At 39.1% G+C, this 15,879-nt stretch overlaps 3 protein-coding genes across 3 annotated transcripts; all 3 read right to left on the bottom strand.

The window, feature by feature from the left end:
• Nucleotides 1–4,047: 4,047 nt before the first annotated feature.
• On the bottom strand, nt 4,048–6,400 carry LOC106934391 (normal mucosa of esophagus-specific gene 1 protein-like). Its single transcript, XM_015014254.1, has 5 exons — nt 6,188–6,400; nt 6,011–6,071; nt 5,825–5,913; nt 5,662–5,722; nt 4,048–5,408 (listed from the first exon to the last, which is right to left on the bottom strand). Exons 2-5 carry the CDS (start codon nt 6,047–6,049, stop codon nt 5,340–5,342), a joined length of 258 nt encoding a protein of 85 aa, XP_014869740.1. The 5' UTR covers nt 6,050–6,071; nt 6,188–6,400; the 3' UTR covers nt 4,048–5,339.
• Nucleotides 6,401–7,348: 948 nt separating this feature from the next.
• On the bottom strand, nt 7,349–9,506 carry LOC106934390 (normal mucosa of esophagus-specific gene 1 protein-like). The gene is made up of 5 exons (XM_015014252.1): nt 8,954–9,506; nt 8,131–8,191; nt 7,964–8,052; nt 7,806–7,866; nt 7,349–7,635 (listed from the first exon to the last, which is right to left on the bottom strand). Exons 2-5 carry the CDS (start codon nt 8,167–8,169, stop codon nt 7,561–7,563), a joined length of 264 nt encoding a protein of 87 aa, XP_014869738.1. The 5' UTR covers nt 8,170–8,191; nt 8,954–9,506; the 3' UTR covers nt 7,349–7,560.
• A 156-nt stretch (nt 9,507–9,662) lies between these two features.
• afg2b (AFG2 AAA ATPase homolog B) lies at nt 9,663–14,824 on the bottom strand. The gene is made up of 10 exons (XM_015014251.1): nt 13,905–14,824; nt 13,636–13,821; nt 12,578–12,862; nt 12,292–12,477; nt 11,638–11,796; nt 10,830–11,039; nt 10,502–10,729; nt 10,286–10,420; nt 9,943–10,068; nt 9,663–9,850 (listed from the first exon to the last, which is right to left on the bottom strand). Exons 1-10 carry the CDS (start codon nt 14,496–14,498, stop codon nt 9,713–9,715), a joined length of 2,247 nt encoding a protein of 748 aa, XP_014869737.1. The 5' UTR covers nt 14,499–14,824; the 3' UTR covers nt 9,663–9,712.
• Between the last annotated feature and the right edge of the window lie 1,055 nt (nt 14,825–15,879).

Genomic DNA, 15,879 nt, shown 5'->3' with positions numbered 1-15,879 from the left:
CATGATCTGCGGTGTCGTGTGTGTGTGTGTGTGTGTGTGTGTGTGTGTGTGTGTGTGTGTGTGCAATAATGTCACGTACACATATTTCAAGGCACACGACTGCAGCGCCGTGCCCTTCCTGTCTCATTGTTTCTGTAAATAACTTATAAGTCAAACATAGCTTGATAGATGAAATTGTGACAGCTGTAAAACTCTCTGTGTCTGAGGCTTGTTTTTGCATTGCAGCCATACAGATGCCTGTGCAAGTCTGAGCTTGTCTAGCAAAAGCCATTGAATTTCATTGCTTAAAAACTCATGAGGCAGAATGACAGTGCAAAAAAGGTGGAAAATCTGTGTGGGGGTGAAACACAAACAGCAGCACCTGTAATGCAAGTGGAACCAAAAAAAAAAAAAAAAGAAAAACACTTCCTGGTTGCAGAGCTGGAAATAAAAGCTCCACTTTTTTCTCTTTGTATTGTCTCATTTTGTTTAATAAGTCATGAGACACCCGTTCAGCGTCATGGATATCCAACTGAACTACAGGCTGTGGATGCCGGACACAGCCGAGGGCGGCTTTCTATCACAGACACTTTTTGATTATTCGCTCTCCGATATGAGCGATGGGAGGACTGCCTCTCTGAAACATAATGCCAGCTCTGTTTGCCCATCCAGCCATAAACTAAGCAGATTAGTTGCTTGGCTTTTTTCCTGGGTGGCGTTTATTACTTTACAGCTAGCCTTACTGGCACCATTTCCTGCTGTAAATGCTGTCGTCTGAATGAAATATGGAGATCTGTGACAGAAGAATTAAAGCAACAATGAGCTTTTAGTTCTTTTATTTGATATTGATCTCAATATATTTGATGTGTATTAATGATTTTGTTGATGGCATTTGACAAAATGTAATACTTATTGCTTATTGTATTGGGAATCGCCTTTTTGCTGAAATATGATGTACAAATAAACTTGGACTAAGGAAGGGGATAAACTTATACTTTATTTTTTTTCTTTAGAGTAATTTAAAATGTACTTTTCTACTGAAATTCCAATAATCTCCTTTTTGAATACTTAATACTAGAAACAATTCTGACGTACAACCCCAAAGAAAGATAAGTTAGAACAGAAAAATGTAAGATTTTCTCTTGTAGTGCAGAGTGGCTTTGCCAAATAAACTTCAAACTTGATAAATATTACTTTCAACAGCAATCCACAGTTGAAACTAATTTGTATATAGATCTAATTTTCCGTCGATTCTTATTCACTTTCAGCTTAATTTAACTTCAGTTTGTTCAATCTAAACAAACAAGAGCTCAAACACAAAGAGAGCACACATTTACCTGCATGTATGTTTGGAGGACGACAGAAAGAAGACGAAAAATGAAGGTGAGTATTATATATTTTATCCACTAAAATAGAAAAAAATGCCCTATCACATACAAATATGATACATTTCTTGCAATGTGCTTTCTGCCAATATTACATTTTGCATTGAGTTTTTTTTTTTAGCATGATCCCTACCTTTATTTGCAAGGAAACTCACTGCCTAAATCCCAGTTATGTATGTAGGTCATTCCTGCAGAGGGCAGATCTGTGCCTCAGATGTGAACGAGATAAAAATAAGTTTCCATCAGTTAATCTGGGAGCAGCTTGACTTTTCCTAAAAAACAAGTGGGAGTGTTTTCTTGCTGCTTGTTGATGTTCTTGCTGAGAGATGCTGCAAAGTACAAAACTCAGTGCAATCTCTGTGGCCACATGCAAGCTCAGGTTATTTGAGGAATTGCTGCAAAGTCAATGACTTGTTGCAAAAGCAGGACTTCTTTAGAAAGAAAACATTTTGCAAACTTAGTTTGATTGTAGTTTTGGATTAGATATTTATATAAATTAGTGTACATCCTATATGCCAGGGCAGAGTTTTTCTACATAAAGGATATCTCAAGATGACAGCATTGCAAAGTTGCTAGAATAATGAGAACAACAGAAAGCAACACTCGGCACCTAAGAACGCACCTCGTTGGGTCATGGCCCGACCAAACCACACAAAGAGCACCACACCAAGATCAGGGCCGCCGGACAACCCTCGAGCCACTGAACACACCTCCAGCACTTGCCAAACCAGCAAGGGTGCAGGGACGAGAACATAAGAATGCGTACCACGCCCCCTGGTCAGCCCCCTGCTCCCAGACCAGTCCCCCACACCCCACCCTACTGTGTTTGCCTGTGTTAATGTAAAATGTTCACAGATGTGTAGTGGATATGGTAATGCTGAAACAACACTCTGACAGTGTTCTTTTTTTTTTTCTTCTTTCCAGTCTCTTGTGTCAAATTTCCTGCTAACCCTATCCTTACCCTAAACCTAACCTAACCTAACCCTTTTAGGCCATGTTCTCCCCCTTTAAGAGTTTCTGTAATTGTCATTTATAATTTAGTTTTTCACATACTCCGTCAACCTGACATGTTCTTGCTATGTCAGGCGAAGCACGATTAAACTCCTTGAATGTATTTGTCCTTACACAAACCGAATAAAGAAAAGAAAAGGGTGAAAATTGCTAGTGCTTTTAGTCCCTTTCAGAGCAAACTGACTTCCAGGCTTGTGTGGCATCCAGTTTCAAAACCTATTTATGGCCACAAACTCTTGAAGGAAGAGTTAAATGTTATCGTGTGCACCATCACTGAGAGGCTTTAACTGGCATACGGCTAGTTTAACCTCACAAAGCATCTATAAAAGGGAAAAGAATGTTGCTCTGAGGAAAAAAATTGTTGGAAATACTCCAAAAAAAAAAAAAAAAAAGGGAAAATGAGTTTCCAGTTAATTATTCCTGAACATAGTGAGGATTTTTTTCTGCAGGACTGTATTGATCACGCCTCTTAAATGGCCACTGATAGATTTGGATCTTTCACACACCAGAGCCAGAAGTGTGAAAGCTGTTTGTTGTTGCTGCCACTTTAAGTAACAAATCTACCTCGAGTCACATTTCCCCTAAAAAACAAAAATAGGCATACTTGTTTTTTTTTTGTTTTTTTTGCTATTGTTTACGAGTAGCACACATCAATTGAGGAATCCTTTCAGAAGTGTCCAAGTATTTACTATACCTTTGCAGGAGATGCATGACTGATTAAAAAAAAATAACCAAGTGTTCACTTTGGATCATTTTCATTTTCAGTTTTGGACAACAGGTGTCCTTCACAAAGACACTTGTACATTCAACTGTTTAATTTAAAAACGTCTGTTTGAGGAAATGTATTTAGCTGTTGCTGTCGATTTCCATGTTTTATTAAGGAAAAACAATCCAGTTGTGGGTACCACCCATACGTTTTCCTGTTTTTGATGAGTCACTGTGACTGAAGTGGAAAAGGCTGCACCCCTTTTAACATTTCTGAACTAAGACAGAGCAGGAGGGTTTGTGTGTACTGTAACTCCCACAGTTTACATGCAGTCATCATGACTATGGATATTAATCTGAGGCATTTGTTGAGAAGACATACAACCAAAAACCCAGGGTAAACAAGTTTGAATGCATCGACTGTCTGCAGAACCAGAACTAAACTGGCACCCGTGAATATATGTAGATCCATGCACCCTTGCTAAAATGTGGTTAAATGTCCCTAAAGATAATCAAATACTTCTTTTGGTAGCCACAAAAAACCCATTGCATAATTTTTGCTGGATATTTGACCTGTCTTTCTATCAAAAGTGCTAGAGTTAATTTAAAAAGGCTGGTTTAGGGTTTCAGGGATAAACCAGAAATTTTCAATAAAGCTGAGTGCAGGACAATCAACTGTCCTGAAGCTTAATGTTAGCCTGTGTCATACATTGCAAAACCAGTTTTGAGCACTGCTTGGGATCAATTTCCTGCTAGAACGGCCTACTGTGAGCAGGTTTCAACCCTAATATGAAAGAAAATTGGTCAAAACCTGTGGCCAGGACAAGGACAATAACAACAAAGTTCTGTCTGTCCAGGACATTTCATGAACTGAAGTGCAGAACTCCCAGGAAGTCTTCAGTCGGGATAACAAATTTGGAAGACAATAAACTGTCTCATAAATTATCGCAATAAATGAAAAATATTGTCATTTTGACAACATTTTTATTGTACATAACAACAATGATAAGGGCTCATTAATGCAAGCATATTCAAAGATTAAGAAAAACCTTTCATTTCTAAAGAACATTTGACACTGGAACTAAAAAAAACATTTGAAATATCCAAAATAAGCTAATAAAACAATATAACAGTAATTAAAATGGATTGTGAGGTGTCTGTAACCAAAATTGCATTTGAAATAATCATTTAGCTTAGACAGTAAAAACAGGCAAAAGTGGCAGGTAGTGCAAAGTAACTACTTTGTTGTAGGTGTCAAATGTTTGGAGTGCTTCTCAAAATCCTGGCTTTTCAAGTTTATTAAAGGGGAGCATCTCCTAGCAACTGTTGTCCAAATGAAAATGATTATGCTCATTTTAATTTATCATGCGATTGATTTATTGTTTACTGTGTTAGACTTAGTCTTCAATCCCTCTGTCATTTGTGATTGTAGTTCCCGACTTCAAATTTATGACTAATCACATAATAGTTTTCCTTCATCTTGTAGATCACGTAGAGGCAGCAGCCACCAGCATCAAGGTCAAGTGATGGTTTTATCCCTAAACACTGTAAAGTGAAGTAGTTGTAGTATTGTGCTGCAGGGTTGTTCCTTTGCCTTACAGCATAATGAGTGAAGTTATCTCCTTAATCATATTGAAAGTGTCGACTATAATTCAATTTAAATGAAATCGACCAATTCTGATAAGAATATTAAATATTCTGACAGAATTCTGTTGATGGTTGCAAAGCTCACGTTTCTCTTCAACTTTCTAAGGGGCATTTCATTAAATATTAAATAGGTTGTATGCATTTGTTTGAAGCCGCAAATATAATGTTGACACCGAATCGCCAAGACTCTCTTCTAAGCCACATAAAAGCTCAGCTTTATTGACAATATACAGTACAGTACTCTGGGTTTGTGTCTTTTTATATTTAGACAGCAATGAACATTCCTACCAAAGGCATCTGACAGTTAAGACGAACCACAGCTGATAAAGTAAAAATTAATCTCTCCAGCTATGGTTAGCCAATAAAAACAAAAACAAAAACAAATGACCTGTCCTAATCTCAGACGTTTCTTTTTCTGTCGTTGTGGATAGATGTCCTTGTGTTGCCGCTACAGAGCAGGGGTGAAGCCCCACCAGTTGAGCAGAAGCATTTCCGCACACTGAGTGTCAAAGCGTCCTAGTTTGTGCAGAAAGGATTCTGCTAGACTGATGAGGGGGCCTGGCAAGTAGTCAAGACTCTACATCTTCAGAGATGATACTGGCTCTTCTTTCTTTATTTGGTCATGGACTTCACCATTTCCAGAGTCTCCACTGGTTTCCACTGCTGATTGATGGTGATTAGCTGCAGCAAAATGTTACAGACAGAAAAAAAAGAGAGAGAGAAGACCCTTTGTTATAGGTATTGGCTATTACCAGGATTGGGTCTGATGTCACAGAAGACGGTTGGTACAAGTGATAGTGACTCAGCACTATCTATCAGCAGCAGGGTAGAAAGCAGCGCTTGTTTACGTGCCGCAATAAAGAGAACTGAAACCCTTATGAAAATGAATACAGCTGGTAGAATCCTATAAAGCATAAATAAAATTAAAACACACCTTTTGGGGCTTTGAGGGGTCCAGTCTTTCCCATGGTTCTGGGTTTTCAGACTTGTTCAAACTGTACAGCATAGTAAAACAACAGATTATACTCTTTCAGCTCTAATTGATGTAATTTAATCAATTGTGAGCTAAAAAAAAAAAAAAAAAGAGGAACCCAAACATCACATCGGATTTGGTGAACAGAAAGTACAAGGAAGCAGATGTGGCTCCTGTAGCTGCGAACGCCATGAATCCCACCAGAGGGATCAGCTGAAACAGACACACAAGAAGCATAACAACCACATCTGATCTTCACTAGGAGCAGACTGACTGCACAAATAAAAACAGTAAAAAGCAAACGTCTTACCTCCTTCCTCTTCTTCAACAACTGGATGAATCCAGACATGTTTCCAAAATACTCAAAACACCTGCAGATAAAATAGTTTGGTTTTCACTTGTTGTTGTTTACATCCTCAGTCTGAGTCTCTGCCTTTCTAAAGGAAGAGGCAAGGTCCCCAAAGTAGTTCAGTGCGACATGTCTTACCTGCTGCTTCAGAGTTTCCTGAAAGTCTCTGAGTCCTGCACAGCAGGAGACAAACAGATGTAGGACGAGGCGGGAGGGTTTACGAGGTGACAAGCACGTAGACACAAGATGCTTCCTGTATTGTAATGTACAACTGAAGGGCAAAGCATCTATTTGGTCATGACGGGTACAAAATACCAGTGTGCAGGGCCCTCTAGTGGTCACACTTGAAAGCTGAAAGATAACTGTAACTGTTAATAAGAGCAAAAAATCATGTCATGGTAAATGCTGAGACAATAAAATGACACAATAAAAGTTACATAAAAATAACATTTATTTTAAAACTGATTTGTTTATAGCCTGACATAGGAGAACACTGTTGTTACTTAAATGCCCTTAATCATTAATTGTTGATCTCAGGGATGCACCAGTTAGTGAACATTAGCAGAAATATGAAAATCCCACCATGTAAGTTCATTAGTAGACTTCACCTTTCTACCGTTTTCGTTCCAAGTAACAATTTAAACTATAATCTATATCTGATATCAGATACAATAAATATAGAAAGTTGAATTTTTTCAAACTAGATTTTGACACATCAGAATGAAGAGGTGTAATGAGAAAATAAAAGACTTAAAGAACAACTTCTTTTTGAGTAATGACAACAATGTCTAACCAGCACATTCATTTAATATGTTTTTTTTAAGTCGGTAACTGGAAAACGTTTCAGAATCACTGACTTGATTGGTAATCACAGTAAAAATGAAAATGCTCCTACCTCCATGACCACCCTGTGGACCAACACGGGCTTTCCAACTCCAGGAGGTTCGACACCTCTGGCACAGGACACCACAAGCGAGTACATCTGTATTAAAATCCTTCAGGTTCATTGCAAACTCCTCATGGATACAAACACTCCTCAGCATGTCTTTCACAAAGTCATGAACAACGGTAGCTTAAGAGATTCCTTTATCCATCAAAAACCAGATGGCAGATCAACATAAAAATGGAAAAACAAAACAAAAAACAATGCAATTTCCCCCCAGGTTTTGTGTTTAAACAGAAAATCCAAAGAACGAACCATACTCTGGATTACGATGACTAACATATATAGAAACTTCTGACCAGTCGTAACTTTAGCTTTAGTCATGAGAGCATTTCATGAAGACAAAAACCATCCGCTCTTCTAAGCCACATAAAAGCTCAGCTTTATTGAAAATATATAGAGTAGTACTCTGGGTTTATGACTTTTTACATTCAGACAACAATACATATTTGTATCTGAGGCATCCGACAGTAAAATTAAACAGTTAAAATAAAAAATAAAAAAATCATCTCTCAAGCTGTGGTCAGCTAAAAGTAACAAAAACAACTTCAGAAATGATGCTTGCTCCTCATTTGTCTTTGGTCATGGACTTCACCATTTCCAGAGTTTCCACTGGTTTCCACTTCTGATTGATGGTGACAAACTGCATCAAAATGTTAGAAAAAAAAAAAGAAAGACTTCATTTAAGGTATTTGTCACTGTTACCATGAATATTTGGAGGACTGACTCTGATGTCACAGAAAGTCATAGTGAGATAGCACATATCAGAAGTTGGGTGAAAGGCAATGCTTGTTTTCAAAAATTAAAATATACCTTTTGGGGTTTTGATGGGTTCACTCGTTCCCATGGTTCTGGATTTGAAGTCTTGTTCAAACTACACAGCAAATTTAAACAATAGACTATAGTGATTCAGCTCTAATTGACAAAATTCCATCAAAAAGAGCAAAAAACAACAAACAAAAAAATCTCACATCACATCATTCTTGTGGAACAGAAAGTAGATGGCAACTGATGATGATCCTGTTGCAGCAAGAGCCATGATTCCCACAATAGGAATCACCTGAAACAAGAAACATTCCAACCACACCTGATCAAGCAGTTGTAGCCTTGCCAAAAGTGTAAAAAGCAAACATCTTACCTCCTTCCTCTTCATCAACATCTGGAAGAATCCGGGCATTTTATCAAAATACTCAAAACACCTATCGAGAAAATAGCCTGGTTTTCACTTGCTGGTTTATGTACTTTCCGTATAACATGTGTCAGCTATAGAGTGCTGTTTGTAAAGTTACAAACATTAACAGCAATAATTTGCTGTATTTGGCCTGTCATAGAGGGAAAAAAAATGTGGGTGTTAATTTTTCAGACATATTTTCACTATGCCATTCCAAGATTTATAATTGTAAGAGTTCCAAACTAAATATTTAATTCACTAGCTATACATTTAGTTCCAAACTAAACACTTATTTTCCAAACTAACAACGTTTGTTTTCAAGCTAACAAATATTTTTGCTTGTTAACAACATATTTAGGTTGCTAGCTAAATACTTAGCTAATATGCAAATTGGCTTATCGGGAAGCGGAAATGGAATATCAAAATAAAAGCTCGGGTTTCCGTGTCTCTAAACTCCGGTGGTGGCGGCCTTGAACAGGCACATTGTTTTCGTTATGACTAGCTAGATAGAACAAATTATTACTGTTTTTCTTTTTTTCTTTTTTTTTTTTTTTACTGTGTAATTTTACAAACAGCGCCCCATAGCTAACGGATAATAAGGTCTCCATAGACTTGCTTTTCTTAACTGCAAATATTTTATAAACGCTTTTTGTAACTGAAATACAGCAGATGGAAAAATGCGACTAGCTAATAACTTTAAGCTACTCAAAAATATGTACACTGTTGTACACATCATCAACCACAAAAAACAACACCTGCGTAAGTGCCACCCAAACAAGAAAATACTTACTAGAAGAAAGTCTTCCAAAGTATTCAGATAGAGCTCATGAGCGTTTACTTTCTCCTAACTGCCTAAATTCTCGTTGTTAAGGTTACCGTAGAACATTTCAAAGATAGTTTGCTGGTAACGGCGCTCACTCAGTCATATTTCTAGAAACACAATTTGACAAAGATCCGATACAAAGTAAATCATATACCGTAGGTTATCGCTGATACCGCTAAAACCGATTGTATTCAGAAGAAAACAGACTTTTTCAGTGCAAACGGTACAAATGTATGAAAACATATTTTCAAATTGAAAATGTAAGCCATTGATATTTGCCATTATAATTCTTGCATCTCTTGAGGAAATTCAAGTAATTTGCTGGACATATGGAATAGGAACCAAACAAAAGTATGAAGCTCATCACAACGGCATTGATCTGATACAAATACTCACTTTGAAAATTATAATATTATTTAGATCATTACGGCCAGACATACCCAAAACAGAGGATTTAAGAGGTATATGGAAAGTAGATGGTTCTTTCTGTATTGTATTGTAGAGCTGAAGGATAAAGCATCTATTTGATAATAGCTACAAAAATCACAAAATATCAGAGTGTGGGCCCGCTAGTGGTCAGACTTTAAAGCTGAAAGACAGTTGAACTAATTGTTAAAAATAGCCTAATTAATTTCACTGAAAAGCTTATGAGATAAAAAAAACCAGACAATAAAAGTTATATGTCATAATATTTATTTTAAAACTGATATTTTGTATAAAAATACATCACTGGTGAGGTATTAAATATGAACTAATCTGCTGAGCAGTGAGAGAAGGACTCATTTTGGTGATGGAACGAAGGAAATGTGTCTGCTGGATGGATGACGCTTCCATGTTCTCCTCCAGCAATGCCAGCAGAGCAGCCTAAAAAGAAAAAAATAAATTAAATATATAAATATATCTTTGTTGGTGTGTTTTTTAATTGTAAAGAAAAAAGCCATTTCGGATACACTTACTTCTTTACACAGGTTTTCCAGGTCGGCTCCGGAGTAAAGCTTTGTCTTTGCAGCCAGCTCCTCCAGACAGACGTGTGAATCCACAGGCATAGACTTTGTGCAAACTTTTAGGATGGCGAGTCGAGCCTTAACATAGGTAACAAAAACAATGCACCACGAGATTTAACATTAAAAGACTCAGTTGCTGTTATGCATTACTGTGTAAAAATTATTCTGTCTCTCTTTGCTGCTTTATGTTAAAACAGCCTCAGTCCACAGGGAGTTAAAAAAAAAAAACCTGCATAACTATGACTAAATTTAACAACGTAATGCAGATTAAGCACTCAATAAAGTAAAATCAAACCTGCAGATCAGGAGGTGGAACGTAAATGATGTGGTCCAGCCTGCCGGGTCTGAGCAGGGCGCTGTCGATACACCTGGGTCTGTTTGTAGCAGCTACAACCATCACATCTTTGTTACAAACCTCCTGACAGTACAGCTGTTAAAAGAAAAAAAAACTGTTTATTATTAAAGTCACGGTGTGAAGATGAGAAATTGTGTAATGTCAGCAACATGTGACCTCGTCATCTGCGTGACTCTGCTCCACTCCCTCTGCCTGCAGGACCTTATCTGCTCCCCTCCTCTCCACCATCTTCAGGCCGATCCCGTCCATCTCATTCAGCAGCACAGACAGCAACCGGGTTTGCACGCTATTAGGAGTCCCGACGTCGGACCGCGACCCGATCAGTGAGTCGATCTCGTCGAGGAACAGAACACAAGGCGCGCAGGCGCGGGCCTGCCGGAACAGCTGCACGTGAAAAGACAGATGCAATGGTTTGAAAGACGCAACAAAGAAGAAATGAAAACGATCTGTTCTCTGCATATTTCAGGAAACTAATAGGAAGTACCTGAGCTAAGGCTTTCTCAGAGTCTCCGATGTACGGAGAGTACAGGTCAGCGCCGCTGACGGACAGGAAGGCACAGCGGGACGAGGTGGCAGCAGCTTTGACAAGCGTCGTTTTTGCGCATCCTGGAGGGCCGTACAGGAGGACGCCACGCGGCCGACACAACCCCAGACGGACAAACGCCTCAGGGTGTCTTATAGGCCACTCAATGCTCTGTGGCAGAGATTTAAAGAGAAAAATTACTTAACTATGAGTTGCATGGAAACATTTTATCATACTTTTCCTTTCTAGCTCTATAAATCCAGCCCCACTACTCAGTTAGTACGTGGTGGAAATTTATCATATTATTTATCATGTGTATCACAGTAAATTTCTTATCATAATAAGAATTTTGATTTACTCTTACCATAATAAACTGCAGTTATTGATGGTAAATAAACAAAAAACTGACAGGGTGATCGAGAATGTTATTTTTTCTATTTTCTCCACTGTTCCACAAGTGATGTGCATCAATAAATATCAATAAATTTGAAATTTAAATATGATTACATGCAGTTACTGTGGGCAATGTAGTGATGTAAATCACATTTATAGAAGTAAGTGGCATCCTGAACAAGCCTATTTCAAGAACAATATTTGTGTTTGTGGCACTACGATTGCTGAGCCCTGCAGGCACAGCCATAAACATAATAAAGTAATAAAGAAGTAATAAATACATTATGATGAAATAAAAGCTACTGTTATCACAATAGCACCACAAGATATTGCGATAAAATTCTAAGTCCATATCGCCCACCCCTAAAGAGCCAACCTGTCTTAGTTTGGCTTTGACTTCCTCCAGGCCTCCAATTTGCTCCCAAAGCACCGGGGAGAGCTCCGTCCTGCCCAGGCTGCCTCTCAGGCAGGACGGCCCCACCAACTTCAGGGCCTCCTGGAAGTGCTTCATATCCACCACCTGCTCCCCCGAACCCTGCAGGCAACAATGTCAATGAATCACAGAACACTAAACTCATAAATTGGTCCTGATCCAAAACAAGTTGGATAAAAACAAAGATTTGACGTTTTGTCTGCACAGAACACGGTCCTACAAACTATGTCCCACGATTCAAGAGCTTTCACAGCAACAATTCTTAGTAGTCAGAGTCTGTCTGACTTCATCACTCTCTCAAAGTGTTTCAAAGTTGTTTTAGTTTCTTCAAAATATTCCTTCAGTTTAGTAAGTTTTACATGCATTTGTTTTTGCTTTGCTCTCTTACGGTTCCACTGTAAGATTTCAGCCACTGTTGAGGTCTGGACATTGACTGGACCGTTCCAGTAAATTGATTCTTTTCACTCTTTTCAAGCCATTCTGTTGTAGGTTTACTGCTGTGCTCAGTGTCACTAAAGCCACTACTGGTAAGCTGCATTTATTATATCTGGGCAAATAATTAATTTAAAAGTGATCACTTATTTTCTCTGCATTTACCTTTACGTTCTCCCTCAAAGCGTGCATGGCAGCCTCCCTGCACAGTGCACTCAGGTCTGCTCCGACATATCCTGTCGTTATCTGAGCAAGCTCTGCAATGTTCACAGTGGGGCGCACGGGCATTCTCTCACACAGAACAGACAGGATGGCTTTTCTCTGCAGAAGTGTAGGAGCACCGATGATCACCTTTTAAAAAGGACAAATGCAAAGTTTACTGGTTTTGCTTTGCACGTTGCAGCTGTCGTTCACTTTACATACAGGACTGTATCAAACTAAAACGCTGCACCTCTCTGTCAAACCTCCCAGGCCTACGCAGCGCCGGGTCTAAACTGTCTGGCCTGTTGGTGGCTCCGACGATGAGGAAGCGGTCGGACCGACTCATCCCATCCATCAGCGTGAGAAGCTGAGCCACCAGTCGGTTCTCCGGCGCGGAGGAGCCGGACCTTCTCGGAAACAGAGAGTCCAGCTCGTCCAAAAACAACACGCAGGGGCCCTCTTCCGCTGCAGACCGGGCACGCTCAAACACAGCCCGCAGCGTCTCCTCGCTCTCACCCGGCCGTGACCCGACAACCTGACAAAAGGAGACCACTGCTGTTACTCAGCTGCACTTATGCACCACATGTCGATCTCACGTCATTCTCACAGCCTAATAACTTTGAATGCCATTGATTCATGCTGCTATGGTGTTTGGACAAAAATACTATACATGATCTAAATTATTTTTTGCTGAAATTGAAACATTATAATTATTCCCACTGTTGGATAGTTATATTGATTATTATAGACATAAAAATGTTCTTTATAGACATTTAAAATGGTTCGGGACAAAAACATCAGAAGAAACATGAATATCTGACCAGTTACATTTATTTTTGGTCTTCTAGTGTTCATTTTAAAGAATTTTCACTTTTTTCCTGTTATCATTTCAAAAAGCACCACAAGTAAAACTACAATCTATTTGATATCAGATAAAATGAATGTAGAAAGTGGAGTTTGACTCAAACTGAAGGGATGCAATGAAAAAATGAAAGAAGACTTATTTTTTTATTTTTATTTTTTTTTTTACTTTCATAAAACATGAAAGAAACTCAAATATACCTGTACAGTGCAGTTGAGTTTATTCTGAAGACTCACTCAGGAATAATTATTCTTTGACAGCAAAATAATTTAGCCATTTACTTTGTCTTGAAACAGACAAACAGAAAATGCAGAATATTCGTTTTGTATCTCTTGAAACGTTTTTGAGAACAGAAATGACAACCAAGTCCTTTCCAATTAAAACGTTTCCAGTCACTGACTTCTCAAAATTACTCACTAAAAATGAAAATGTATATCAGCTCTTACCTCCGGTCCTCTGACCACCACCAGGTTGGCTCCCACCTCCATGACCACCCTGCGGACCAACACGGTCTTCCCAACTCCAGGAGGTCCCACCAGGAGCACACCTCTGGGGCAGGATACGCCCAGAGAGGTCAGGGTGTTGGGGTAAAGGAGGGGCAGCTGCAGCATCTCTCTCAGGGATGCACTCACCTGCAGTGGAAGAAAAACACACATGTTGGCGTCAACCCTGTAGATTAGTACAACAGGGGTCATAACAGTAAGTAGAGGCTGACCTCCTCCAGTCCTCCCAGCGGGGGTGTGTGCTGGTCCTGCATTTGACTCTTGTAACGCTGGACTGTCTGGATCTCAGTTATCTCCAAACCAATTTTAGAGGTGATGACTCCAGCAGCTGCAGACTCTGGACAGATGCCGTGCACAGCAACATATCTTATATCTGTATTAAACTCCTCCAGGTTTATTACAAACTCTTTATGGACATAAACACCCGTCAGCATGTCCTTCACAAGCTCGTGAACAAGGCTAAAATGTGTGTTTTTCTTAAAATCAAGACTCCGGACCACCACAGTTACTTTAACACTCTTCAGTTTGGTGCAGGGTGCGGGACTGAGCTGAGTCGTGTCCAAGCTCAGGTGTGCGGGAAGCCCAGAAATCAGGCTGGGAGTGAAACATTTCAGGTCCATCTGCAGGAAGCCCTCCGCCAGGTCGGGACGGGGCCAGGCGGTGCACAGACAGCTTCCCCCGGGAAGAGACACCAGCAGAGGGGAGCCCAGTCTTAGACCCAACGACGACATCAGACCCGGGCCCAGTCTGCATCTCTGAGACCCCCGGTCAGGGGGATCCACCGATAGCAGCCTAAGAGACTCCATTGTCCATTAAAATCCGATGATGACTCACTGACAGCGCGATTTAAACAGAGCTAAAAGGCTCAGATGCGGCACGCACTTAGCATACATTCTACAAAAACTTCATTTAATAGCTTCATTTAGAAGCTGAATTACACTGACATACTAGGTAACGCTGTACAGCAACCATCTGTGTTTTAAATAAGAAAATGGCAGCTACATTTAATAAGCTAAAGCGATTATTACATTAGCTGAGCCGTAATGTGTTTACAAAATTCGCGTGGTGCCTGTTAAAAAAAGATGGCCAACAAAAGCCTTTTAATGTGTGTTACGTCGGTCGGTGTTTCACCGGTTAAAAACGCGCGTGCACTGCTCGCATTACAGGGATACTACGGCTACCGCACAAGCTCAAAAAAGATGACTGAAAATAAATATTGGTTTGAAAAATATAACTGTAACTGAAAACGTGAGCATTGACTCTGAAATAAATGTACAGAAAAATTTTGCATTGATTGAACGATAAACAAAAATTGATGGTGAAAAAAGATTCATTGAAACTCTAACTATATGCATTTAGTGAAACAATGTGGATCTTCTTAAGAGATCCTTATTGAAAAGACCTTAAATTATATGACTGCATATTGAGAAACTACACAAGCAAATCTAATATACTATTCTGTATTTTAAGTAAGTTTGCAAATGGATGGAAGGTGGAAACTAAAGCTAATGGAAAGCGAAAAGTCATAGTAGTCCAACACATTCTGAGTACAAGTTTCTTTCTCTGGTACTCTGCTGCCATCTAGTGCACAGAAAATAAAATACACTGAATCTCGATAATTGTGTGCTGAACTTTGAAATGTAAAGCTAATACCATATTCTATATCAAATTGAGAGGAGGCATGTTAACTTTATAATTATTAATAACTTGTGATATTAACTGATGATGATTTTATTGGATTTCTAACCTGTTGAGTCATCTTTTAATTTGTAGCTGGATAAAACAAGGAGTTTTATACACTACATGAGTGGTCAGATGTAATATTGTTGCTTCTTATTTCTAAACATGTATCTTACATCTAAACAGAATAGTAGTGATACTGATAAAAGGTCATCAGGAGGAATTACGGGTCTTTCAAGCAAAGCTGCCGTTGAGGGACACTGGAGCCATTTGCCAGATCTAATAGGAGGCAAAGATGAGAAGATTGATCCACCTTCTCATTCCTCATTTTCAGAAACCAAATGATAGTTTAATTCAATGACTGACAAAGTGAAAACTTTGCATTGCTTTGTTGAGGAAAGCTGTTCTCAGAACAAGTTCAATCCCCACATTGAGTTACACATTGTTCTAAAATATCAGAACATCATTTTCCCATTTGAAATTGTGAATGGAGTCATGCGTTTTTAC

Source organism: Poecilia latipinna, unplaced genomic scaffold (assembly GCF_001443285.1).
Source record: "Poecilia latipinna isolate Pla-1442-1.1 unplaced genomic scaffold, P_latipinna-1.0 Scaffold1800, whole genome shotgun sequence".
Lineage (NCBI taxonomy): Eukaryota > Metazoa > Chordata > Actinopteri > Cyprinodontiformes > Poeciliidae > Poecilia > Poecilia latipinna.
The sequence above is the reverse complement of the archived record's forward strand: the minus strand, read 5'-3'. Positions and strand labels throughout refer to the sequence as shown.

What these genes read in the sequence shown, in the direction of transcription:
- LOC106934391 (XM_015014254.1), bottom strand. Translation starts at nt 6,049, where the DNA reads ATGTCTGGATTCATCCAGTTGTTGAAGAAGAGGAAGGAG. An exon ending in TTCACCAAATCCGATGTGAT is followed by an intron (nt 5,723 to 5,824) that starts GTTTGGGTTCCT and finishes TATGCTGTACAG; the next exon opens with TTTGAACAAGTCTGAAAACC. An exon ending in ACCCCTCAAAGCCCCAAAAG is followed by an intron (nt 5,409 to 5,661) that starts GTGTGTTTTAAT and finishes ATTTTGCTGCAG; the next exon opens with CTAATCACCATCAATCAGCA.
- afg2b (XM_015014251.1), bottom strand. Translation starts at nt 14,498, where the DNA reads ATGGAGTCTCTTAGGCTGCTATCGGTGGATCCCCCTGACCGGGGGTCT. An exon ending in AGAGTCACGCAGATGACGAG is followed by an intron (nt 10,421 to 10,501) that starts GTCACATGTTGC and finishes TTCTTTTAACAG; the next exon opens with CTGTACTGTCAGGAGGTTTG. An exon ending in TGGAAAACCTGTGTAAAGAA is followed by an intron (nt 9,851 to 9,942) that starts GTAAGTGTATCC and finishes TTTTCTTTTTAG; the next exon opens with GCTGCTCTGCTGGCATTGCT.
- LOC106934390 (XM_015014252.1), bottom strand. Translation starts at nt 8,169, where the DNA reads ATGCCCGGATTCTTCCAGATGTTGATGAAGAGGAAGGAG. An exon ending in TGTTGATGAAGAGGAAGGAG is followed by an intron (nt 8,053 to 8,130) that starts GTAAGATGTTTG and finishes TTCTTGTTTCAG; the next exon opens with GTGATTCCTATTGTGGGAAT. An exon ending in ACCCATCAAAACCCCAAAAG is followed by an intron (nt 7,636 to 7,805) that starts GTATATTTTAAT and finishes ATTTTGATGCAG; the next exon opens with TTTGTCACCATCAATCAGAA.